The sequence below is a fragment of the Gossypium raimondii genome, chromosome 1, assembly GCF_025698545.1.
Source record: "Gossypium raimondii isolate GPD5lz chromosome 1, ASM2569854v1, whole genome shotgun sequence".
Classification (NCBI taxonomy): Eukaryota; Viridiplantae; Streptophyta; class Magnoliopsida; order Malvales; family Malvaceae; genus Gossypium; species Gossypium raimondii.
This window is the reverse complement of record NC_068565.1, coordinates 10039638-10066346: the sequence shown is the minus strand read 5'-3', so window position 1 is coordinate 10066346 and position 26709 is coordinate 10039638. Positions and strand designations below refer to the sequence as shown.

Below are 26709 nucleotides of genomic sequence, written 5' to 3'. Positions count from 1 at the left end.
GAAGGTAGAAATAAGATGATGGAAGCTTTTTGTTTTATTAATAATAACATATAATAATTATAATAAAATTTTATGCCATAAAAAGCCACTAGCTACCCACCATCATAGAAAATGGCCAAATTGCCATTTTAAGCTTTGCTTAAATATTATTTAGGCCTTTGAGTCAATTGAATTAATAAAATTTTTTTTTACAATTTAGTCTTTATACCCTAATTAACCATCCAATTACTAAAATTTTCAAATTAGTATTCAATTTACCTATATAAAAACTCCGTAAATATTATGAAAATGAGGTCCCGATATCTCATTTTCTAAAACCACTAACTTTAGGGTCGAACCACTTGTACTTTAACTAACTGTCCAATTAGTAAAGTTATCAGATCAAAATTTAATATAACACTAATATTGACTCGTAAATATTATATTTAATATTTACGGACTCACATGTCAGAATTGAGGTCCCGAAACCACTATTTTTGACACCACTGAAAACCAAGTCGTTACATTGGAATAGCTTGAGCTACAATTTTAATCACCATGTCCTTTCCAGCTCTAGAAAGCAACATGTTCGTCCAACTCTAAATATGCTTAGTCAAGCATTCCTTAATAAAAGCAAAAACCTACTTTTTCTTTGGACCAATTACAGATGGAAGACCCAAATACCTTTTGTGATTAAGTAGTGTAGCAACTCCAAGAGCAGTGGAAATGGTATGTTGTACTTGTTGTTTAGTGTTAGCAAAAAATTATACTAGATTTAGTGAAATCAATGGCTTGCCCAGAAACTTCTTCATATTGAATTAAGAGCTAGTTTAACATTGCTTCTAAGAAGCACTTTTGGGGTAAAAAGCACTTTTGTGATAAAAGTATGGCTAAACAAGATGTTTTTGGGATTTTTAAAAGTGTTTTTAGGATAAAAAATGCTTTGCAAAAGCACTTTTTTAGCCAAAAGCTTTTTGGCCCATAAGTACTTTTGAGAAGTAATGTTAAACTAAGCCTAAGACATTTTTCACCACTTTAGTAGAACTCACTATCCCGAAAGAAAAGAAAACCAACATCAACCAAATGCAAATGGAAGATCGTCAGGCTACCCCAACAGACAGAAAATCCATGCAAAGCCCCACTCAACTCAACCTTACGTAACAAATAACTAAGGCCTTTAGTACATAAGATAAACAAATACGAGAAAAGCGAATCCTCTTGACGAAAACCTTTATGAGGAATGACAGGCCCAAGCTCACTGCCATTAAAAGAAACAACATAATTGACTAAAGAAATATAGAGCATAATCCAATTCACCTAACGAGGATGAAAGTCCATTCTCTCCATAATAAATCTAAAAAAAAGACTAGTCCACCCTGTCATAAGATTTACTTTTATCAATTTTCAATGCTACTTCTCTCATAGAGCCTCGACTTTTATTCTTCATATGATGAATAAGCTCAAACACAACCATCACATTATCCGTTATAAGCCCTCGGTACAAAAGCAGATTGTGACTGAAAATAAGATTGGGTAAGATAAGCTTCATTCGATTTGCCAACACTTTTGCCACTAACTTATACACCACATTACATAAAACAATTGGTCTGAGGTACTTTATAGAAGAAGGCTTCTGCGTCTTAGGAATCAAAATAATAGTCGCATCATTAGCATTAACTAAAAATTGTTATTAATGACCCTTATTAACATGAAATTTCCTAAATCTTTTATTATTATTAAAACTAAATATCATTATTTGGAAACTTAAAATGGTAAAAGATCAAAAGGAAAATTTAATATGGTAGGGCAATTTCTTTTCTTTTCATTTAAAAAATTGAATCCCAACGACTTAAAAAGGTATAATATATTTAATAATACTCAACTATCCTTTTGAAAGAAAATGTAAATCTAAATAAGCAAAATATTAGGGTTTTCGATAACATGTCCTACTAAACCCTATAACCAAACACCCCCTTTTTCTTTTGCCTTTTTTTGTCATTAATGAGCCAAAAAAGAGTAAACTACACCTAAAGTTATTAAGTTATTAGTAAGTTTATGTTTTTTAGTCATTCAACTTCAAAAAGTTATAAAATTGTCACTAAACTATTCTAAAATTTTCATTTAAGTCGCTGAACTATTTGAAAGTTTTTATTTAAGTCAATGGATTGTTAAGTTTTTTTTTAAATCCAGCTAGCGAGCTCCAAGCTACGATTCAATGATCGATACAGTGGATTAGTACCCATCGACAAGTAGACAAACATACCTTAGATCCAAGTCAATTTGATAATCAACGTTTGAGATTAGTGAAAAAAGTTGTTTGAATTTTGGTTTACAGGATCATGACGTTCAAAGTTATTTCATGAAAAAAAACTAAACTATAGAAGAGAAGAGAAGGGAATGGGAGCTTTCGATTGGTACAGGCGGGGTGAACAGAGAAGGTCATACAGCAACATTTTAATAGTCCAATGACTTAAATAAAAAACTTTCGAATAGTTCAAGGACATTTTGTAACTTTTTAAAGTCAAATGAACAAAACGTAAATTTACTAATAGTTTAGTCACCTTAAATATAATTTACCTAAAAAGAAAAAAAAGTCTCCTAGGGATAGAAATGGAGCTTTCTCTCTCTCTCTCTTTTTCTTCTCGCTTTTTTAAGGGGATAGAGATAATATGACAACAATTTGAGTATAATTTTCCTATATTAAAAATTTTCACTTTTTTTTAATTAATTACATTTATATATTTATTGATATATTCCCATTAGCACAGAGTACAAAACGTTCTATAAAATAACACCCCCTTTATTAGCCCATTAGCATAAGCAATATTTAGGTTGTTGAAGAACCTTTTTGGTGGTGGGGTGGTGAGGTCTTATGAAAACCAATATCATGAAAATCTATTAACTATATTTTATACCCAAAGGCTCAAACATTTTGTTTTGTTGTTTGATCCTTTTTCAAGGTATCAAAGAAAACTCAAAATATTGTCAATCTTTGAGACTTTTCACTTGGGGATGCCTTGAACATTAGTCATTGCTTTAATATGCCACCAATTTAATATAGATTTTCTTTACTGGATTGTCAGCAAATCTTGACTCTTCTTGAAACTATATTACAAGATAACTTAAAAAAGACTTGGTTTAATTTGACAATTGCTACCCCCACCCCCTTTTGGCCCTTTCAATTACTGTTACATGACTTATTTTTTCTTGCTGTAGTTCAATTAAGCCCTTGTCTTTGACTTTTATAACCTTGTGCCTTGTCAAACACACATGCACCCCATACTTTTCCAATTAAATATAGGGCAAAAAGAAAAGTACAAATTAGACAAAATTTAGAACATTTTGGATGCTTTTTCTGCATATTATATATAATCCTTTGTCACAGACAATAAACTATTGTTGGACAATGAAATGTTTTGAGCTTTCAACATATGCACTCGACTACTTAGGGTAGGTTTGGATGGATGATTGGGTGCGGTGCGGTGCGGTGCGTTTAGTTTACTTTTTGGCTCACGCTACAGTATCGCTACAGTATTTAATCTCACCGCCACCGCTGTTTTTACACTAACCGCAGGTAAATGCACCGCCCATCCAAACTCACCCTTAACCATATTATCATTCAGTTTGACAATTCTAGGTTTCAGGTCTTGTGCCAATTTCAGTTTTATTTTTTAATTAATGACTAGAGAAGTTTAAGTGCCTAAGCAAACACACACTCAAGCCAGATCTATTTTGATAAGAGAAGATGATAAAAAGGAGAAGCTCATCCTATTTGTAGCGAGAAAGCCACATCACCTATAGAAACTTTTTTCCAAACATTACATGATCATTGTGTTTATCCTTCATCAACATATCTCTCAAGTCGCATTGGACTCACATAGAGCACCACAACTGACATTAGTCTATATAAACTCTCTCTACTAATTTTTGATCACTCCAAGACACCATTATAATCCAACATTCTGTCAACTAATCAAAGAATCTTCGAGTCAATATTTTTATGTGAACTGAGTTCAACCCTACCTACAAATTAACTGATCCTTGATAAGAGAGTGAAATGTGGTTTCTTCTCAATTTGGGTGAAAATATTTTGTTCATAATTGCTTTGGGACCTAAAAGATATGGAAGCTGAAAATAGGAATTAACTTGTACCTTACAACAAAGAAGAAATTAAAGGGGAGACCAGGGAAAAAAACCAACCATCACCCTATGGATAAACTGAAGCAAGTTTAGGTAAACTTTTAATAAATTTGTAAACTACAACAAACTTGAATGTGAAATTTCATTTGTCCCACAACTAAAATCATTTCAATCAGTTTCCCACTGACACTAAAAGTTTGATATATGAAATACCATCAAACTGTTGAAGCCAGTGCAAGTGGAAGGTGAGCTTTTGGGCAATATCTAAAAGGCTGCTATGCTATGCAAGCAATATGACCTGACAACAAGCTTAATTCATTTATAAAATAAAACCCTTTGCAGGAAACTCTTATATTCATTGAGATTGAGAAAAGTGACCATTTGGGTATATGATTGGAATTAACATTTGAGAGACATGAAACATTGTTGTGGGTTGTGACCAATCCTGTGTGATTTGCTAGTTTCTTTGTTGAATGGTATAATTTTAAATTATTTGTTAATGAACATTTTCCGCTTTTAACACTCCCCAAAGTTAAAAATCTAATTCAAGTCATTTTAATTTTCACATTCACAAGTTTTAAAATTTATCTTGATACCCATCGTACAAGAGAAAGTCCATAAATGCTCTTCCAAGTAACAAAAGGTCCCCATAGGTCTCAAAACATTTATGACACCCTAAAACTTTTGGTTTTTTTACTTTGAAAGATGATGGCATTGAATTGGAGAGATTCCAAGAGAAGAGAAGTCAGATTCATAGGGCCCTGCCCTGACTGTAGAATTATGATATTGAGTAGAGCTTTTATATTGGTTTGTTGACTGGTAGCTGTCAGACAACAGAGGGTAATGTTGAATGGTGAATGGTGATGGATACTTTCTAACATTTTGGATTGGGAATCCTATGTTTGAATGTGGGGTGCTTCAAATGGGCTTCTAATTTATAATTGTGAGCACAGCTTTCATGGACTAGGCTCCTGACCCAACTAAAAGTTCAAGTTCAATTTAGTGAAAGATTTTGATTTTCATTGCTAAACATGATTTCTATTTGGGATGACAGACTTGATTTTACACTAATCCTTATTTATCTATCTATATAATTATATTTATTATAACCATAAATAAAGAGGACTAAAATTTGTAGTTGAGTTTTATGCCATTTCTGATAATAAAATTATCCAAATGAAGATTGTTTAGCATATTATTAAGTATATTGTTGTTCAATTGAGAGATAAGAGAAAAGTATTTTTTATTAAAATATGTTAATTGTTATGGTTTAAGGGAAAAAAAGACAAAATTAATAAGGAAAGATAAAATTGTTATGAAAATAATATTTTATATAGAATGTAATAAAGATCGATTGAGCTTTAGTTTAGTTGACCTATTATTATTGTAGCAATTAAAACGATGAAGATTTTAGTAATACGCTTTCTTTCATTTTAAGGATTGGGAAAGGTTTTATAGATAGAAATAGGACTTTTTAAAAAAATTTAACATAATAGACAAAATGCTAATCTTCTAAACTTATGAAATATTTATCCTGGAAATTTTAATTATTATTTTTTTGAAATTTTGTGTCAAATAAGTATCTCACATGAGTTTTAACTCATACAAATCAATATATTATTTTTTATACAATGTCTACGATTACTTATAATCTTTTCTCAATTTTTAAATAGGAGGATAAATATGTCTTAGTGCGATTGAACTCACACCCTTTTATACTAACAACAATACCGATACTAATCGAGTTAAGTTTAGATGAACAATATTATTTTGATTATGATACTGAAATTACTTTTATATGGTCAAACCTTAGTACTATGGTTAATATCATAAGGCAAATTTTTTAGTCCAAACATTATAAATGTGAGTATAAAATATAAGATTAGTACTAGTAAGTAATCTTAAATTTGGTGAACTAAAATACACTAATTTTTTTATTTATACTAATAAATAATTACGGTTAAAAATTATTTTTTTTAAAAAATATTTCATTTTTCTTTCTTTTTTTGTTCTCAATGGCGTCGAGTTCTAATTTGATTTATGCCCTGAATTTACTCATTGCCTGTAAAGTTTCATAAATTCAAGGATTCTAGGAGGTAAACGACGTCGTATGCAGATAAGCAAAACTAAGTATCCGGGGATAGCTGCAAGCACGGATTCAAAGTGAAAAAAGAAATCCTTCATTTTGCAGGAAAAAAAATGGCTGATTTGGATTCTTCAAGCTCTTCCTCTGAAGATATTGAAACAAACTCTGATCCTAATTCTTCAAAAGCTATAATCCCCAATCCTCTCAATTCCAATTCTAATTCACCTGCCGTATGCCTCCTCCAATTCGCAGGAGACTCCACCGCCGGTGCCTTCATGGGCTCCATCTTCGGCTACGGTATTATTTTCTATCTTTCATAAATTTCCCTCTCTCTCTTTTTGTGGGTTTTTCTTGTGTTAATTTCGGTAAAGAAGAAAACTTTTGGAAGTTTTTATTTGAATTTCTTGGTTTTAATTGTTAGTCTGGTGTTACCGGGATTCTTTGCTATATTATAATATGAGTTGAAACTTGAAAATTCGTAGAACAATGTGCATTATGGAATAATAGCAATAGTTGAGTGGATGATGGTATTGATGACTTGGAATTCTTTAAGCTTGAATGTTACCTTTAAGAGATGGGGCTTTTGATATTAGGGAATTAGGATCCCATGCTCTCTATCAGATTCTAGGTTGCATAAAGTGTATGCTCAATGCCCTGATTTTTATTCTTTCTATGGTACTTCAAGGTTAGGCCTTAACCTTTTGGGTTCTTAAATAACATTCTCGTGTTTCTCATTTGTCTCTCTGCATTTGTTTCAGGTTCGGGATTGATTAAAAAGAAAGGTTTTAAAGGATCCTTTGTGGAGGCTGGATCTTATGCCAAGGTTATGAGAATTAAGTGATTAACTTGTAGCTTTTCCCCATTTGACTGAACAAATCTCTAACTTCTCTTATATAATTTTCCTTTTATAGACATTTGCAGTTTTGTCAGGCGTACATAGTTTGGTCGTTTGCTTCTTGAAGAGGTTGCGGGGAAAAGATGATGGTATACCTTGCGAAAATAAGTGTAAATACTGCCTGTTTTTTGTGCTTGATGAGTTGATATACGGTAATGTTATCTTTCTCTGCAGTTATTAATGCTGGGGTAGCTGGATGTTGCACTGGGCTTGCTCTAAGTTTCCCAGGTATAAGAATCTTAAGGTTCAACTAGTTGCTGTAAAATACAGGTCTCAGTTTGAGCCTTATTTTAACTTGAAATGATTATGCAGGTGCACCCCAGGCACTTATACAGAGCTGTCTCACATTTGGGGCATTCTCATTTATCGTTGAAGGGCTTAACAAGCAGCAGCCAGCATTGGCACATTCATTTTCTGTGAGAAACAAGAGCGGGCACTACGAGGGGCCTCATCCTATAGCGCTCCCTCTTTCGCTCCCTATTCCAGATGAGCTGAAAGGAGCTTTTTCTTCTTTCTGCAAGTCCTTAAGTAAACCAAATGAAGGCAAGTTTTCTACTGGTAACTGATCGGAAGGGGCCATTCATCATTGTTAATTGTCTGTTATATGTAGATTGTTGATTGTTGCGACTGTTGGAGTTACAATATAAGAATGTAGAATCAAAATTATCTGAGAGCTAGGAAATGGGAAATTGTTTTTTGTCCTATGTTGCATATCCATTTCTAATGCCTGATTTTGGATCAAAATAAAGAATATTTGATTGAAGATCAATGTCTCTCCAAACTCCTGAAAAACTTGGATGACTTATCTTTTAGGTTCCAGTGAAGGGTTGATCCACTTGCTTAAGTAGATTATAGATCAAGCTTTGTGTTTGTAGCAGGTTCTTTCCTACTTCAAAGAAAATTTTTGATATAACACATAATTTTATAAGCTTAACATTGTAAAATAAATGTTGAATAACCCCTATACACACATATATACACGATGAAAAAGTAGCACTTGACAATATATGCATATGTATATTTTCTTATAATAATTCTATTATCTAATTATACAAAACTATACTGTGATTCTCTTAGGTCTAAAAATTTTATTCACCGTTTGATGTTTGAGAAACTATACCCAAAATTATTAAGCAACCATTTTTATTGGTCTGATACCCTTTGGGATCCGTTCGCAATTCGCTTAAATTTAAAGTTGAGCTTGTTCGGACTTCTAAATGGGAAATAAAATTCTCTGGGCATTGTTTTTGTCCATTCACAATATTTGAACTTGAGATCTTACTTCGATTCATTGTTTGTAAGTATTAAACAGCTGTTGAATAGTTGAAGAAACATCGAACTGCTTGCATACCTCGATTCATCGAATAATGTTGTTAAATAATTTTTTTTTGAAATAATGTTGGTAAATATTAGACAGCCATTGAATAGTTGAAGAGACATCCAAGAGAACTAATTGAACTTTCAATTAAACATATGCAATCAAAGGCAGATTCTGATCAAAATATGTAATATAGGAAAACCCCGAAAATCAAGTTGTAAAAAACTTTCCAAATCCTCCTTCATTTCTAAGTTCTCCATCCATTTTTATTAATATCATCAAATAAAAGGTAAAAGAAACAAACAAAAACAAAAATTCTTACCCCTCCAAACAATTAAATTTTAGCAAACTCATTTGACATAAAAACTTATCTGCCTTTTTCCGTCTTCTATTCTATCAATGGCTGAACAACCAATCGGCATGGTAATCATCATTTACTTCTTCATTGAATTTCTTTTTCCTGTTAAACATTTTTATTAACAAGGGCTCACAGTTTCGTCGTAGACTTGTATTTTGCAATTGGATACTGATATTCCAGGATGGCACTTGGCAATGATAAAACTTTTCAAGTCTATTCAAGGTTCTCTGTCTCTTTTTTCTTCTTTCTGTAATAATTAATTAAGATTTGATTTTTATTATTTTGGGGTGTAATTATTTTTATCAGATGTATCGTACTCCATTGATACACAAACAAAGTTTGCATATGTTTCTGGGGAAATTGACAAAGAGCTTCTGCTAAAGTTGCTAGCAAAAGCCAAAACGCATGCTTTTACTCATCAAATCAACTATGGGATCAATCTTCCAAAACACACATCAGAACCCACAATGGTAACTAAACTATAAATTTCTTAATAATTTCCTTTTCTTGATTCACTGAAAGTATATTCCTGCAGACGTGTGTTTTGCTAGTGGATACTGATATTCCTGTTTGGCACAAAACAATGTGTCTTTTATTCAAGCCAATGCAAGGTGTGTGTTTCATTTAATTTCTTATTTTCCTTTTTATGCTGAATTAATTTTGGGGTATTTGTAATTTTTATCAGGTGTAACATTCACCATCAACGCATTTACAAGGCAGGTTTATATTTCTGGAAAAATAAGCCCTGTGTTACAGTTGAAGTTGCTAGCAAAAGCTGAAGCAAACGGAGCTCGACTTTGCTGGTTATATTATGGATGTGAACATGATCCATGTAAACAATCTGTGGCTAAGGATGAGACCAGCGGCAATCTAGCTCTTAGCTCCAAACCCAAAAATTCTTTTTGCTGTTTGATGTAATATAATCTTTGGTTTGTTCTTTAAGTAGTTAGTATTGAAGTTTTTCTCCCATTTTTAATGGAGGAAAACATAGTATTTTCTTTTTTATGGTTTTGTTTTGTTCTAAGGCTGCTTACATAATTTTCTGTTTGGAAGCAGCTAAAACAATTATCAGTTATCTAATGTTTTTCAAATGTCTTTTTTCCCCATTGATCTTATGAATAAATAAATCATTCAGAAAATTAGTTTAGTTTTCTTTGTGTTAATGATTATTTGCTATGCAAATTGAGTTACTATATGTATATATATATATATATATATATATATAAAACAAGCAAAATCTTGAATTTCAATGCTTATTCAAAACTTGCGGAAAAAAAAAGAAAGACTTTAACAAGGCTGTGGCTATCGCTACGACGAAAAAAAAAAATTATAGGCTTAAAAACTTATTTCGCTCTAATTTTACCAAAAATAAAAACATTTACTCTCATCTATTTACTTTGATTAAGTACACATGGACTGCCACGATATCAGGTCAGCAAAATTAAATAGCAAGCTATCCAATTATTTGTTGCACTGATTCCGAGATTTTAGATGTCAAAAAACATAATTGTATTATGTCGTGGGATTATTAAGAAGTAACTGGTCTGATTTCTAAAATATTGATGTAAAATCTTTTTTATCAAATAATAGAGTAAATTTCTCCAAAATCCCTCCTACATTTAATTATGCTACTTAATTTTCTTAACATTATTAATCCACATTTTAAATTTATCCAAAATACACCCACAAAATCATTTATATGTTAAATGGTAAGGTATCCAATTACTTATCCAAAAAAAAAAACCCACAAAATCACGTGTATGTTAAATGGTAAAATATCCAATGATTCCGAAATTTTAGATGCTAAAAAATATATTTGTATTAAGTCATGGGATTAAATACTAATCGGTTTGATTTTTAAAATATTGATGTAAAATTTTGTTCATGAAATAAAGGAGTAAATTTCTCCAAAATTCCAACTTGATATCCTTTGCTAAATTTAATTAGGCTACTTAATTTTGTTCACATTATTAAATTTATCCAAAAAACACCCACAAAATCAATTATTTATGTCAATGATTCCGATGCGAAAAACATAATTATATTATATAATGGGATTAAGCAATAGCCGGTTTGATTTGATGTAAAATCTTGTTTATCAAATAATGGAGTAAGTTTCTCCAAAATCCCTCCTTGATATCTTTTGCTACATTTAATTAGGCTACTTAATTTTCTTAACATTATTAATTCACATTCTTAAATTTATCCAAATTAAATCTGGTTCTCCTTTTGGCTCATTTCATTTATCTTTGTTTTCCATTGCCTGTCAAGAACTCTGTCATTAGCTTTTTTAGCCAAACGAAGAACATTCTCAGTTATGGATTACCCAACTGAAGACATGGTTTGCTCCAAAACTTTGTGATCATAATTTCTCTCAATAGATTTGCACATTTCTCTTCAAATACTCACAAATGTTTGTGTTTTGTGGGTTCTGTTTTTTCTGATCAGAACTGTGTTCTAAGATTCGATACCCGGTTCCTTGGATGGCGTGTGATGCTTGTCAGAGTCTTGGACAGCATTGATGGTGCTTCATTTTCTATTTCTCTGCTACATCGTTAATTTCTTGAGGAACAAGTCACTTTATCATGCTTACTTTCTGTTCTGGTTTGTTTTCTTTAGGTATCACTTATAAAATAGATGGAGAAAAGGGAATTGTCCAAATAACAGGAAGAATAAACCCTAGACAATTGATGAAGACGCTCGCGGAAGTAGGGTTACACGCAGATTTCTCTCGGGTGAGATCCCAATTTGGAGAGACGAATATTCCTTCGAGACATTGTTATGATTACCGGTACTATGGTGGCTATGGATATAATCCCTATGTAAAACCAGAGTATTATTATGGCTATCCTCCTCTTCAGCAAAGAAACTGGCACCCCATATATGAAAACTACCCACGTTACTTGCATTATAATCAGAATCAACCTGTCTATGAGCCACAGGCTGAATACTTCCCGCAGCCGCCACCGCAACCAGACGGCTTTCGTAATGGTGACCCCGAGTGGTGCGCCATAATGTGAAAGACATTAGTTATTTGACCTAATGTTCTTTTGTTGGAAACCTTAATGATTTTAGTAAACAATAACTTGTCCAAGTTTTTTTATGCAATGGACATTCATATGTAGCTGTTAGGTTATTTAGACATTTGATCTTTGTCTGTTTTTTTCCCTTTTAACATTTGATGCTTTGTTTATTAGCTTGATAAATATTTTACATAATGATCATATCATGAGATCATCTTGATTGGAAATGGAACCATGTATGCATAAAATCAGCCAACTACAAGCTTAGCCTCTTATTTTTCCATTCATTCTCATAATTCATTGTAGAATTCTGAAAAACATGGACAGCTTCACAAATCAATGTAAGATTAGTTCATACATATCTAAGGAATTCATATCTTGCTTACTCGTGAAACTCGTTCAAGTTAGTATTCTATTTGTTCCAGATTCTGAAAACTTCAATTTTCTGAATCTCACAATGAATGGCAGCACACAATACCTATATCAATCCGCTTCAAAACATCTTAAGGGACTTGTTTACGTGCGCTTCTCGCTTCTGTTCCATGCTTTTGTTCATCCAAAAATGGCAGATCATAAAACTCTGCCAAGTACGCTAAAGCATCAGAATTAGTGTTACAGATCTTCCACAAAGACGAAACCTCTCCCTTAGAGACGGTACCCCAATCCTCACAATCATCAAGAAAATCTAAGAGCTTTGCATAGAATGAGTCATAGTTCATTACAATGAAGGGAACCGGAAGCTCTGATCCAATCCTTTCAAGCTGAATCAATGCCAGTATCTCAAACATCTCATCAAGAGTACCAACACCACCTGGGAGAGCAACTACTGCTGTCTTATCAGAGCTCGAACTCCTGACCGCAGCATCAACCAACCCATGCTTTCTAGCAGAGAAAAACCTGCAGTTATTTCGATGATTGTTCAGATGCATAGATTTAGAATGGTGTCTGTAAGCCTTTAGAAACACTAATTTTCACCTGCAAGTAAGATATGTTTCTGAGGGCAGGTACGGATGAAATTTTGAGGTCGTCCATTCTCCAGCTTCCTTACCTATCTTAAACCCACCGACCGCCTTTCCTGCTTCCTGAGCACCCTTAATAGCAGCATCCATGAGGCCAGGACCAGCCCCAGTCCATGTGGTACAGTCCAAAAGGTTAGCTATCTGCCATGCAGTAAAAACTAGTCTCATGAAAAGAATCAAAACAAGCCACTAGGGGAAATCGGTCCAAAGTGTACAGACTTTTGCTAAATGCATTTAAAGAGAGAAAAGCTCTATAAATTAACTTGCCTCCCTAGCCAGTTCCAGTGTTTGTGCGTAATGTGGATGGCCAGGTCCCATCCTTGAAGAACCCAAGTACACAACTCCTCTCCCAAGTCTGTGTATGAGTTCATAGCATTGCTCTATCTCTTTCCTAACCTTTCAAACGAGAAAAGAACATAGCAAATAAGCTTCTCACTTTACACAAAACCTAACAAAATAATATCCCTAAATTATATTGTACCAGAACAAGGAGATGGCATCCATAAACTAAATTGAAATTAAACATCCATGAAAAAATGGCAGCAATTCAACTTTGTATCTCCAAGACAATTCCCATTACTTTGGTGCATTGCACACTCAAATTATCAGCAGAGCATGTTCAAAGAAGCCAAAAATATAACCAACATAGATATTTGCTCAGAGATTTTACTTTAATAACATAAAATCAAGTCTAATTCTATAAAGCAACACTTAGGATCAAAATCCATGGCTATCCAATATAATCAGCATTCTCCAGGCTATAACATGAGTCATAAATCAACACAAAAATTAAGTTTTTAGTAAGAATAAAAGTGAATCCCAAAGGAGATTGAAAAGTTTGAGCAGAGGTGGAGATTAGGATTACCTCATTGGGGCTTGTTCTTTCTTCAAAGTCCACAAATTCACTCTTGCAAAGTGAAACTCTTCCAAATTTTTTATAAGCCCTGAAATTTTTAGCCAAGTTGAAGCCAACAACAAACCTCTCTTTCAAAGTGAAAGACTGAAACCTGACATTCCAGTGATGAGAATCTCTCACAGAAACAAAAGAACCCAATGAACCCAACAGCGCAAACCCCATCAAAATACCCTCCAAATGTATCCAAGACTAAGTTTTTGCATACACTGATGGATTCAAGGAAGTGGGTTATGAGTTATAACAACAGAAAAGGGAATGGAAGGAATCAAATTGTTATCTTAAAATTTGCAAGTTGTAAGGGAGCTTTGGAGAGAGAAGGAATAATTTATCCCAAATTGCTTCGGTTGTTGCTTCCATTGTTGAGCAAAGTTGGGAGCTCTAGTTGTTTTGTTTCCAATCCGATAGAAACAAAATGTTTATACAACTTTAAGGTTAAATTACACGCAAGTCACTCTAAAATACGATTTATCCTATTTTAGTCACTTTCATTTTATTTTTAATTTAATTAGCTCATTTGAAAGACTGACACGTGATTTTTTTTTGTTAGACTTTTCCTAACTCTAACAAGCCTTCCCTCTTAATTCTGATGTGTTTGTGAGGCAGTCCGCTATGAGCTAAACTAGACCAGGTGGCCCGACCCGAAAGCCCGTTCAAAATATGAGAGGTTTTATTAAAAATATAGGCTCGAAAAATAGGATTGGACAAAAAATAAGATCTGTTTAAAAAATAGGCCGGGCCTCAGGTAAGGTATTTTTGGCTTAAGCCCAGCCCGGCCCAAATTCACTAAATGAAAAAAAAATTTGCTTTTTTTTTTGTTTTTGAATGTTATTTTCTTATTGTTTCCTCTCTATTTTGCTACCATTTTACTATTATGTTGCTACTATTTTATTGTTATTATTTAGATATTGAATAAAACTTATTTTATTGTTAATTTTGTTATTATTTTAAAGGCATTTGTTAATTTTGTTATTATTTTAGAGGAATTTACTTGTTAAGTTGCATTTATATTAGTGTTATTTAAGTCTACATATTTTTTTAAATTTATTTTCAATTTGTTGGGAAATATTTATTTTGATGTTTTTAGTATTTTTGATGTAATATATATATATTTAAAAATTATATAAAAATAATATAAAAATTTAATATGGGTAGACCAGGTCGGGCCCGAGTTTTAGTATTTTTATCCAGGTCGAGTTTGAATAAAATTTTAGGCCCATTTTTTGAGCCGAGCCTAATAAATGGGCTTGAATTTTTAGTTGAGCCCGGCCCAAACCCCGACCCAGCCCATGAGTACCTCTAACATAAACAAACACCCACTATTTTTGGGTTTCATTCCTTCATTAATTTTATTAAATCTCCATTTTCTTTGTGGATATGTTACAGGTTTTACTTTCAATGCGCCTTCTCGGGATCAGATCTGAAGTATTACTTCTATCTGGTAAGCAAATTGTTGCTTTTGATCATGGCTTTTATCACTACATTGATTACAGGTGATTATGGGGCTGGTGACATCTGGATGCGCGGCGGTGGGATATATCGGTAGATATGGAGAAGAATCAGTGTAACCATGTGGGGACGTTTTGCAATCAAATGATGATATCCATGGTGTTATCTTACTTGGCCTTCTTGTTCCTACTTTGCTCTTTGTGTTGCGTCTGGCAACAAAGTCATGTACCAGTATGAATCACCATGTAAGGAAGGCAAGTCACCAGTGGTTGGTTGGTTGCGCCCTTCAAGATTAGAAATTACAGTGTTCCTAGGGATATTATATGTTTTATATATAGTTGTAACAGTATAGGCAGAGATGACCAACCTTACATGTTTTACTGCTTATTTCAGATTAGGTGTTGATGGCGGGAGTTGGATTGAAGTCCCATTTTTTAAAAATTGTTTTAAGTTTAGGCTCGTTTTTGGATAATTCAACCCTTTAAAATTTCAATTATTATTCAAAATTAATAACATATTGAAAATATACTTTTTATTATTTAAATTGAATTCAAGTTTGATTGAGCCAATATGAGAATTGAGTCGACAGTTTTAACTTATTCTTATAACTGATGGAACAAATTTTAAACAATATGCTGGTTAATAGTTTTAAAGTAAGTTTGGATATGAGGTGCATTTAGTTGTGATTAGAGTAAAAACAGCGATAACGGTGAGATTAGATACTATAGCATGAGATAAAAAGTAAGCTAAATACATTACGCTGCACCCCACTATCCATCCAATCTCATTCTTAATTTACATAAGTTTTAAGGTTTGACCTATTTATATATCCTTTCTTTGATAGCCTATAAATATAAATTGAGAAAGAAAAATAGAAGAATAGAGAAGGATTGTTGGAGTTTGGAAAAAAAAATCGTCATGTTGTAATTATTATTTAATGGGTTAATGTGTTACATTAGCAATCTGTTAATAAATAATATATAATTTAATGGGAGTGACTAGTTTAAACAATCATTTTATTTAGGGTGACTAAATTTTAAAAATAAATTAAAATTATTAAAATAGAATAAACCCTATTTTAAAGTCAAGATTTATTTTACCCAAATTTCAAATATAACATCCAATAATGGTTGGGCTTTCTAAGGGATAAAATCATGAATGCAAACATTTTATTGGGCCAAGAAAGCATTAATCTAATTTACCCATGATTACTTTTTACCCTAACAATAACCCAACCTAAAATAGGACATTATGGTAATTAAACAAAAACTAGGGTTTTTGTGTATATGCGGGCTCTAACTTCCGCCTGTCACTGCTTCTGAATCCTAGCTTCTTTTTTCTTCACAGATTTGCTTCAACCCCCTCCCGCTCTTCCCCCTGCTAAAAGGCTTGAGCTTTCAGCCAAAATGGGTATTTCTCAAATTCATATGATTTTTGTTCATTAATATCTTCTAAATGATCTAGTTTTCTGCTTGATTTTCTTGCTTAATGGTGTTCAATTTAAAATTTTCTGATAGGTATTTCTCGTGATTCGATGCACAAGAGGCGTGCCACTGGTGGCAAAAAGAAGGCTTGGAGGAAGAAGAGAAAGTAATCTGCAAAACCCTTCTTTTTCCTGTTTCTTATTAATCCTTTGATAACCTTTTCTTTATCATTTTTTGATCTGGTTGGTTGCTTAGAAAGTTGATTTAGGATTATTGAAAAAAATCAGTTTTTGTTCTTGAAATTTACTTGAACTGATATTCCATTTTAGGCCTTTCGTTTTAGATTTAGCTTCATTTTATTGTCAGATGAGGATTTTGGAGAAATTTTATTGAGCTTTATCGGGGTTTATTTTCTTTGGGTAAATTATTTAAGTTGCTCACCATTTCATTATCGTAAACTATGCTATTGGAGGCTAGAGATCTAATCCACTTCATCTATTATACTATTGGGTTGTTTGACTTGGTTTTCAATCTTAGTTTGTCCTACCTTATTGATGGTTTGTTTTTTATAAGGTATGAGCTTGGAAGGCAACCAGCAAACACAAAGTTGTCAAGCAACAAGACAGTCAGGAGGATTAGGGTTCGTGGTGGAAATGTGAAGTGGCGCGCTCTGAGGCTCGACACTGGAAACTACTCATGGGGAAGTGAGGCTGTGACTCGTAAAACCAGAATATTGGATGTGGTCTACAATGCATCTAACAATGAGCTTGTTCGTACTCAAACTTTGGTGAAGAGTGCTATTGTTCAAGTTGATGCTGCTCCATTCAAGCAATGGTATCTCCAGCACTATGGTGTCGACCTTGGTCGCAAGAAGAAAACACTTGCAGCAGCTACCAAGAAAGATGGAGAGGTAGGAGGAATTTTTTTAAATATTCTTTTACACCTGGATGTTATTGCTTCAATAATAGATTAGTTCCGTTGTTGTTGAGTTAATTGTTTTTGTAAGTGTTAGTTATTTTGCTATGTCTTTCTTTAATATTTCGGTGTCAGTTACAAAGTTCACTTGACCGTAATCTGAGGGCATTGAATCTTACAATGTTTTGCTTCATTTTGTATATAGGAAGGTGAAACTGTTGCTGAGGAGGCGAAGAAGAGCAACCATGTCTTAAGGAAGTTGGAAAAGCGTCAGCAGAACCGCAAGCTCGACCCACATATTGAGGATCAATTCAGTAGTGGTCGTTTACTGGCTTGTATCTCTTCACGGCCTGGTCAGTGCGGCCGTGCTGACGGGTATGTAACTTTTACCATTGTAATGCACAATTGCTTTGTTAAAGGAATTATTTATAGACAGCTGATAAATTCCTTTCACTAATCTCTTGGAGGATAAGTAGGACAGGACAAGTGACAATAACACTATTATACCACTTATTCTAATGTGTGAAATGGGTTTTACAGGTATATCTTGGAAGGCAAAGAACTGGAGTTCTACATGAAGAAGATCCAGAGAAGGAAGGGAAAGGGAGCTGCCTAAAGTTTTGTTACTTGAGATTTCATATTTCAGATCAAATGTCCCTTTTCTTAACCTTTCTTTCACCATTTTCAGGAGATTTTGAGATTGTGATAGTGGTTACACTTTTAGTATGAATTTTCAAGTAGTGAAGTTGTGTCTTAATTCAACAGTATTATCATATACCTTGAGCTGCATGTTTTTTTGTACTTGGAATTTAGTTGATATTTAACTTAATATAAATGGCAACCTGTTTTGGGATTTTGTATTATCATATAGGATGATTTTAGTTGATGGTTAAAGCTTGATTAGCTCTTAACTCGACATAATTCAAACAAGGAACACAAAAGTTGCAGACATGGAGTGGATAAATATTTACATATAATCATGATGAAGAAATGGATAAGCTGCGTTTCGGCAAAAGTACCTAAATCGCTTTATTATACCTTGCTTTGCATTTGGATGTTAGATGAGGGAGCAAACAGTTTTTTTGTTAAATTTGTACAGTTAAATGTTTGATTTGGTGTTTATATACAATATATGATAATAAATTCAGTTTTGAATCTTTATACATTTATTCAATTTAACTCATTAGAAAAGATTAAAAAGTTGGAAAAATTAAGCATATAAGTCAGTTTTAAAAATTATTTAGGGTTTTAGATTTTTTTTAATTTAGTGAAATAGGCCTTTTGGTAAGATGTGGATGTCATTCCAAAAGCGTGCTTATAGGGCGTGATTTTACATGTAGCACCCAATGCGATTTATTTAAATTAAAAATCAAAAATATATATATATGTTATCTGTTCGATCGCCTAAGAAAATCAGGGATGTTGATTTTCTAACTATTGCGACCAATAGCTATTGAAAAAAATTCCCCAACAATTAAAAAATTTTCCTATATATACACTCTATACTTTCAATTTTTCATTTAGTCTTTATTCATCTATTCTCTCAACTCATTCTCAATTCTTTTATTTTTAATTTTCTATCCTAATCTCTCAATTTTCTAACCTAATCGTTTGTAATTTCTTAGGTTTTATTCGATTTTCATCATTTTAAAAATGTCGCCTTTAATTTGTTTAGATTACAAACACATTTTCGATGTCCAATTTTATTTTAATTAATATCATTATTAAGTTGTTAATATATATTTTTATGTTTATATAATCAAGACGGACATTGGATTATCAAAACATATATACACAATTTAACTGTGAGAGTAACGCGTGTTATTGAAAAGTACTTGGAAGATGCGGGATTCTTAAATGTGTCACGCATGCTCAGCGAGGCTAAATTGGAGCCTGCACTTATCAATGCTTTGCTGGAAAGATGGAGACCCTAGACAAACATATTCCATCTTTCATGCGATGAGTGTACAATTACACTCGAGGATGAGACATTACAACTTGGTCTATTGTTGATGTGTCCATCGTTTTGGGGTAGTGCGTGTTGCTGATTGGGGCGCAATTTGCCACCAACTATTAGTAATGTGTCAGAAGAGTTTAGTAGTAAACAAATAGATACGAAGCGGTTAGAAGATAATTTCTCACATCTCGACAACTCTTCTAATGCGGTTAAAAGACAACAATTCGTTCGAGCATTCATACTGAGGTTTGATCGGGAGTCTTCTAATGCCAAATAAATCTCAAAATCTGGTACATTTAATGTGGCTCCATGTTATACATCTTTATTGTAGCAACATCTTTGGAGGAAAACTCCATTCCAACTTGTAAATTGTCAAAATTTGTAGAACTCACATGACTCAGTCTTCTATGAGGAAGTTCTGGAAATCCTAACCCGTTTTCAGCATCAATGTCGACAATAAGCATGTAGGGTGGAGGTTCATACGTCGTAAAATCTGATTGGGTTCCTCCAGCATTGTTTGAACCATCACTATCAGAATCACTCCCTTTTGGTTTAGTAGCAATGGTTTCTGATTTAGAAAATATGCAATTTCCGAACCATTTGGCCTGGACTCCTAGATTGGATCATTATCTATTTCAACTTCGTTATCAACCCAGTTGCAATTTCATGTCCAAGATTGGATGTCCCTTTGCCAGTGCAAGTTGTAGGGAGAACATCATCCGTTCTCATCAACCCTACGTTAAAACCAATATTACTTACGAATTGTCCACCTGTGTAACTTCATGGCATACTCGCATAAGTGCTTCAAGCATAGATCAACAATGTTTCGAAGTTGAAGTCAAAAACATTCATAGAACGTCGTGTCAAGGTCTCCATGTTCAGGTTACCAACTAAACTCGACTACACACCAAACTTGAAATCGATGGTTGAAACCGAGGAATGTCTTCCCATCGATAATTTTGGCATTCCCTAATACGAGCTTTGTAACAACGCTATGAAACCACCACACAACTGTGTGGTTGGACTTTCTACTTCCTATTCCCGAAACAAATTAACTGGAACTGTTGTCAAACTCGGATCACCTTCCTCTAAATCGAAAAATTGGGCATATAACTCTAATATGTCATTTCCAATTGAGCAATGCGTATCAAATATTAACTTGACATCCATGTTGCCTTTGAGCTCAAATGTATCATATCTATGAGGGTTCATTGACGTTAGATATCTATATTTCAAGCTCTAAATTCTCTTTCGGCTTGAAGTCGAGATTTTTCTTCTAATTCTTGACAGAAGCTCATTTAATTTGATGCTCCGTTTGAAAGCCAATTTTGTAGATTGGGCTGATACAAAAACGACCTCAATTTTAGTGTCACAAATTTGACCATCGTAATAAATAATGGCTCTAATTCGTCTACTCATATTTGCCAAAAAAAACTTGTTTCACATGTTCAATATAAAATTGAAACAAAAACATTATACATAAAAATAAATACTCATTAACCAAATTCAAGGAACGACACCAAAGTTACTTGAATTAATTTACTTTGTTGAGTCGATTTTTGAACTTCAGATTTTTAACATCAACAATCTTCTCCTTAACATTCAAATCTTTTGATCAAAATTTAACTATAAAAACCTCTTCATATCAATCTTCATTTTATAGGAAACTCTATCACCAAATATGAAACAAATTTGAAAATGTTGGAAAATATCGGACATGACAAGTCAAAAAAACACTTCTAACAAGAAACATTTTTTCTGAAAAGTTTTTAAGATAGTATTCCATCTGCCACGGAAAAAATGGGGCGTAAATTTTATCCTGAGATTATTGGGTTTTCAGAAAACTTTATCTCAAGATTCTCGACTTTTTAGAATTCAATCTAGTCGTTAATTTTTTTTTAGCTCACTTTCATCCTCTCTCTTGCCATGTCACCCAAGTTTCCTCCTCCTACCATGCCATCTAAAAATGCTTCCTACAAAGAGCATTTTTATCACTTATCCCAAAATCGGCCTATTTACTTAAATTTCAAATGAAACAACGAAAAACCCTAAATATTTTTTTAAGTGACACATATGCCTAATTTTGCTTCAAAAAGGTCTTAATAACAAATTTTAAAAAATTAATTAAACCCTTTTAAAATTTAAAAATTATTAAAAAAAACCATACAAATTATAAACGCAATTTATAAAAAGAAGTTACAAAATTTTATATAAAATTTTATTTAAAAATAACAATACCGACCCAATAAAAGGTAGGGATCATTTTAGAAAAAATCTTATAACTATTATATTTTAATAGTTTGATATTGTTATTTTTAATAAAGTTTTTTATAATTTTATAATTTTTATAAATCTTGTTTATAATTTTATGGTTTTAATAACTTTAAAATTTTAAAAGGCTTAATTAATTTTTAAAAATTTGTTATTAAGATTTTTTCACCCTTTAGTTTGGTTAGTTTTAAAATTTTTAATTTATTTTAATAAAAGATTAGGGATCAAATTGAATAAATATATATAGGTTGAGGATTAAACTCATTACCGTATCTTATATATAATCATCAAATTTTGATGAAGAAGCTGTTTTGCTTATTTATCTAAGGTACAAGAGTTAATTTATCTTCTTTTTTTCAATAAATGAATTAAAATATAATCAAAGGGATTTTGTGATACTTTTACGGAGGCTTCTCAAGTATCCTCTTTTTGATCTTTTTGCGACATATCTCGAGTGTAGAGTTTAATTCAATTGACGAGTTGAACATCTAGAGACGTATTCGCAACACCCATATACGAGTCCGAGCAACATAATGCTACGTATAAGATCTTAGCTAAGAAATCCAGAATTTCATCCTGAATTCATTGCAAGATACATCAGGAGTGTTATAATACAATAATCTTCAATATCCCATCTCATTCACAGATTAAGATGTTAGAAAACAAATAATGTGTAATGTTACATTTCAAAGATGACCTATCAGACCCAAAAATTTTCCATCTACCAACAGATGAACAATGCCGAAATCAATTACCAACCGGAATGGTTTCACCGTCTCCTTTCTGCTGTTCCTATAGAACATTCTTTTCAGTTAACTTGGCTATGAAAACAGTCTGTTGAAAGGAAAACAATCTCTTCTATGTTTCTTCCCTAAGTGCTGGATTGGAAATAAAATCTGGAAAAAAGAATAATTTCTTAGCACCCGAGACTCCTCATTATCTTGTTAAGCCGATCGATGACAACTCCTGGATTGGCATACGATCCATCAAGGTTAATGGCATGATATTCCAATCCTTTCCATTGGGCGATCAATTGAAAGTGAGGCCGTCTGAAAAAGCTGCTAATAATTTCGAGAATCACGGTGTTCGGCGTTGCAGACACTATATGTGTTAGACCAGCACCATGAGCACCGATAATAACCGAAGCATCCTGAATGGCTCTGACCTGTTCCTTCATGGACATGTGCGCAAATAACCCGTTGACAAGGTTTACTTTGCATTCCTGATGATCAGATGCCCATTTCTGTAGTGAATCAAACACTTCTTGTTCATTGCTTAGTCTTGATTCAACTTTACCTCGATGGCGTGGATGGGCTAAATAATCTTCTCGACGGACAAAGAGGATGTTATAATGACCCGAGACTGTCTTATCAGAATGATGTCTGTTTACAGGAAATCCAAAAGAGTCTCTGATCATTTCTCCAAACTCAGATAACCGAGCAGTTTTTTTGTCATCGGGGCTTTGCCATAGATCATGTGCAGAAGCACCTTGACAATCTATGTCTTCGCTAAGCCCTTTAAACAATGCAGTCTCGTATCCTAATGGTGATAAAACAGCATGGCGGAAACAGACCGGACCACTAAAGTTTTTCGCATATCTAAGGCTTGAAAACAATGCTTTCCATGTTTCTTCTAATTGTGTCTACAAATAGTCAGCCAAGAAAAGAAGAAAAAAAAAAGATCAGCCATTGTAGGATAATAAAGCCTTTAATAGACACAAATAGTTAAACTAAACAGATGTTCAAAATATCCTAAAATGTGACTTCTTGTTGCAAGCATAATGAAAACGATGATAGCCGATGTCATGCTACACCCTCGGGGGACAACTTAAAAGGAAAAGCTCTACACAAGGAGTATCAAAGCAGGGCAGTGGCTATCATGTAATAGAAACTCTACAATCATAGCAAACAGAAGATTCCTCATAGTCGAGAGTCGAGAAATTAAACAGTGAGCATAGGTTACGGTTTATGTATATGAATAGTATTCGTATCTTGGGATTCATCCTTTTATTGGGAATTCAGGTGGACTATGGCTATCTAACCTCCTGTAAGATAGGTTTCTATACATGGTTCATTATTCACTAACCGAACATTCCTCTCTATTCCTATCTATAACTACCCATTCCATTCGGACAAGAAAGGATAATATGAATTAAAAGAAGCCGATAACATGGTAACAAAAGAATGATAGTATTCTAAAGTGAAGAAATATGACATTAATAGAAACCGAACCTCACAATGACCATCCACAAAGACCAAATGCGGCCGATTCGGCAAACCAGTAACCCTAGAGGACACATAAGCGCTGTACCAATCCGTCACAGTGTGGAAAAGGTTTGCATACTCGAATCTTGTTATCAGAAGTGTAGGCTCCTCTACCCACTGAAATCAAAGCTTCCCATATCAGAATCCAAAGAGAAACAAAACCAAGAACCAGCAATCGGATTAGTAGCTAATGAACAAATCAACTACTCTGCCAAACCAAACTAGTATCTACTTACAAATTAAATCAAAGTTCTACTTCCTAACCAACTTATTTCAAACCAAAGTTGCAAAATTCAGTTCATGTATATGCCGGTAAACTCGCAACCGGTGGCATTGAAATGCTGCCAATTAATCTAAAAATCCCCAGACATTAGAACAAAGGAAAACAGATAATAGTTAAAACTACTAAAACCAGACAAGACAAGCTAATTTTCCCCCTAGAACAGGCACAAACAGAATAGCCTAAACATGTGTTTTGACATACAGACTTGCATTAAGTCATATTCCATATGTGCACCAAACATTAGTTTACTTTGAGAGCCTCCATTAACAGCCAGAAATATTAATTTCATCAAGATCGAAGAACAGAAATCAAAGGGAATCTAACCTCTTGGCAAGTGAAATCAGTTTCACCCACAACAACAATTGACCTCACCAATTCCCTCATAGTATGTTTCATAACATTCCCAACAGGCAAGAACTCGTTCAAAAACTCCTCCCCGACAAGCTTCTTGGTCTTTGACCTGGATCCTCTTCCTTCAGCTTCGACCTCAAAAGCTCCATCTTCAAACTCAGGCATCTCTTCATCTTCAGTTCTACCAATAACATCCTCCAGCTTTTCACCTCCTCTCGACATCTTAATCTTACCGGGATCCATCCTTATCTTCCCACCTTCACAAATCGAACTCCTTAAAGTCCACGAGTAATGGCACCTGAACCAGCTTGACCCGGATCTCACGGCGGCTTTTGCCGGCAAAACATTGGCTGACTTTGTGAACCCAGTCCCAAAATAAGCTTCACATGACTTCGAAGGTACGTTTGAGGTCAAAGACCAAGGGAGATAGGATGGGATGATCGGCCAGGGCTTTGAGAGATGAGGTCCACGGTGTGGGATTATAGCGGGGAAACCCTCAGCGGTGGTGTCACGGCGGTTGTCGTGGTGGTGGTGGCTGGAGGAGAAGTAAAGGTAAAGTGTGATGGAATTTAAAGCAAAGAGAGCTAAGAGGATCTTGAAAAGAGTTGCGTGTTTCTTGTTCATGTCTGAGAAATTAAGGAATTGAGTTTCGATGACTTCCGTTTGACAACAAAACAGATTTCTTTGCTTTGCAAGAGTTGTGTTTTTTATCCGACATGTTTCGGTAGTTTCTTCTGTTATTATTGTCAATGTTTAATGTGAAAACCAAAATTTTAAAGTAAAAAAATTAAGTTGGGTAATTTTATTTAGATACACTTGTTTTGTTCTTTAACTTCTATCTTTATTTATTTATTTATTTATTGTATTCAAATTCTATTCAATAATTATCCAAATCATCTATTAGTTTAAGTAAAAATAAAGTAATTACAGTCTCAATACTCCATAAATCCATCAAAATTATTAACAAAGGCACTCCAAAACTGCTCTTCATATACGGCACAAAACAACCTATTTATATAGACCTCTTCAAGTGGCCAATCAACAATATTTTGATAGGCTTTAAACTCCTATTTAAAACTTGAAATTATCCTCAAACAAATGTTTTCATAAATCCTTCTTTCAATTGCTCTAAACCTCTCTTGAATAAATATGATATTTGTTTGTAAAAAATAACATTTTAATAATAAAGTTTTTATGTTTATCTAGTCAAGCAATTCGATTAAAAGTCTTAACCCATACTTCTAATTTTGTTAAATATATCATATTCAAATAAATTCAAGTTTTGTTAAAACAAATTCCTTATAAGGGTACAACAACAGCTTCCTCAACACGAAGAAAGAAAAAGTTGTGTTTATTCTTCTTAAAGTTGTACTTATTGAGTTGTCGAAATATTGAAAACTAAAAATAAAGGAAATGAGAAATAGCCTTAAATTAACTATAGTTTGGCCTAAGTCTGGCTAGTGCCTACCTTTACAGATAATTAGCAATTTTAATGTGCAGCAGTTTGAACCTAGCTGCTGTATTTAATTTCTCAGTATTTGAATAGCTGCCTGTTTTTAGTTATCACATTATCAACGTTTTCATTGTATTTTGTTTTTTAAACTAAAAGCAGAATATATATATATATATAGTTAATATGAAATTTGAATGTGTTAAAAAAAAGTCACTACCTTTTTTATATTATGGGCGAAGCTCCTGATAATCAAAGCTGCCCTTGTTTGACTGCCGACTATGAATTCTAATTTCTAAGGAAACAAGGTTGTTTTATTTTATTCATTCGTTCGATAAATGGAATCATAGAGAAAAAAATACTAAACACTTGTTGTAGATAGTGAAGGATAATCTTTATCAATACAACAAAGGCTTTAGCCTCAACTCAAGTACGACGTATCTGGAGTGATTGTTAACACTTAATACGATAAGAAAATCAGTCCCGAATAGTCCAAAGCAACGTGCAAAAATCGAAAAAAGAATTAAGCATTCACCAAACTAGAGAGGACGATAACAAAATCATTCCTAAAATCACTTATAAAACTAAGATTACATGTATAAGCAAGACTAAAA

The 26709-nt window shown here is 33.3% G+C and overlaps 6 protein-coding genes across 6 annotated transcripts; 4 read left to right on the top strand and 2 right to left on the bottom strand.

The window, feature by feature from the left end:
* Positions 1-6196: 6196 nt before the first annotated feature.
* On the top strand, positions 6197-7869 carry LOC105781391 (chloroplastic import inner membrane translocase subunit TIM22-2). Its single transcript, XM_012605933.2, has 5 exons — positions 6197-6502; positions 6964-7028; positions 7117-7189; positions 7275-7328; positions 7413-7869. The coding sequence occupies exons 1-5, from the start codon at positions 6319-6321 to the stop codon at positions 7664-7666; spliced, it is 630 nt and encodes a 209-aa protein (XP_012461387.1). The 5' UTR covers positions 6197-6318; the 3' UTR covers positions 7667-7869.
* Positions 7870-8007: 138 nt separating this feature from the next.
* On the top strand, positions 8008-9878 carry LOC128041344 (uncharacterized). Its single transcript, XM_052631552.1, has 4 exons — positions 8008-8998; positions 9083-9246; positions 9312-9387; positions 9462-9878. Exons 1-4 carry the CDS (start codon positions 8971-8973, stop codon positions 9692-9694), a joined length of 501 nt encoding a protein of 166 aa, XP_052487512.1. The 5' UTR covers positions 8008-8970; the 3' UTR covers positions 9695-9878.
* Positions 9879-10975: 1097 nt separating this feature from the next.
* On the top strand, positions 10976-11927 carry LOC105781397 (uncharacterized). Its single transcript, XM_012605939.2, has 3 exons — positions 10976-11117; positions 11225-11300; positions 11396-11927. Exons 1-3 carry the CDS (start codon positions 11094-11096, stop codon positions 11794-11796), a joined length of 501 nt encoding a protein of 166 aa, XP_012461393.2. The 5' UTR covers positions 10976-11093; the 3' UTR covers positions 11797-11927.
* Positions 11928-12038: 111 nt separating this feature from the next.
* Positions 12039-14137, bottom strand: LOC105781378 (probable cytokinin riboside 5'-monophosphate phosphoribohydrolase LOGL3). Its single transcript, XM_052631545.1, has 4 exons — positions 13684-14137; positions 13082-13214; positions 12775-12955; positions 12039-12696 (listed from the first exon to the last, which is right to left on the bottom strand). Exons 1-4 carry the CDS (start codon positions 13894-13896, stop codon positions 12303-12305), a joined length of 921 nt encoding a protein of 306 aa, XP_052487505.1. The 5' UTR covers positions 13897-14137; the 3' UTR covers positions 12039-12302.
* Positions 14138-16442: 2305 nt separating this feature from the next.
* LOC105781387 (40S ribosomal protein S8) lies at positions 16443-18382 on the top strand. The gene is made up of 5 exons (XM_012605930.2): positions 16443-16590; positions 16698-16770; positions 17178-17514; positions 17725-17894; positions 18060-18382. The coding sequence occupies exons 1-5, from the start codon at positions 16587-16589 to the stop codon at positions 18133-18135; spliced, it is 660 nt and encodes a 219-aa protein (XP_012461384.1). The 5' UTR covers positions 16443-16586; the 3' UTR covers positions 18136-18382.
* Positions 18383-22302: 3920 nt separating this feature from the next.
* Positions 22303-25356, bottom strand: LOC105781371 (beta-1,2-xylosyltransferase). Its single transcript, XM_012605912.2, has 3 exons — positions 24619-25356; positions 23979-24128; positions 22303-23389 (listed from the first exon to the last, which is right to left on the bottom strand). Exons 1-3 carry the CDS (start codon positions 25267-25269, stop codon positions 22664-22666), a joined length of 1527 nt encoding a protein of 508 aa, XP_012461366.1. The 5' UTR covers positions 25270-25356; the 3' UTR covers positions 22303-22663.
* Positions 25357-26709: the final 1353 nt, after the last annotated feature.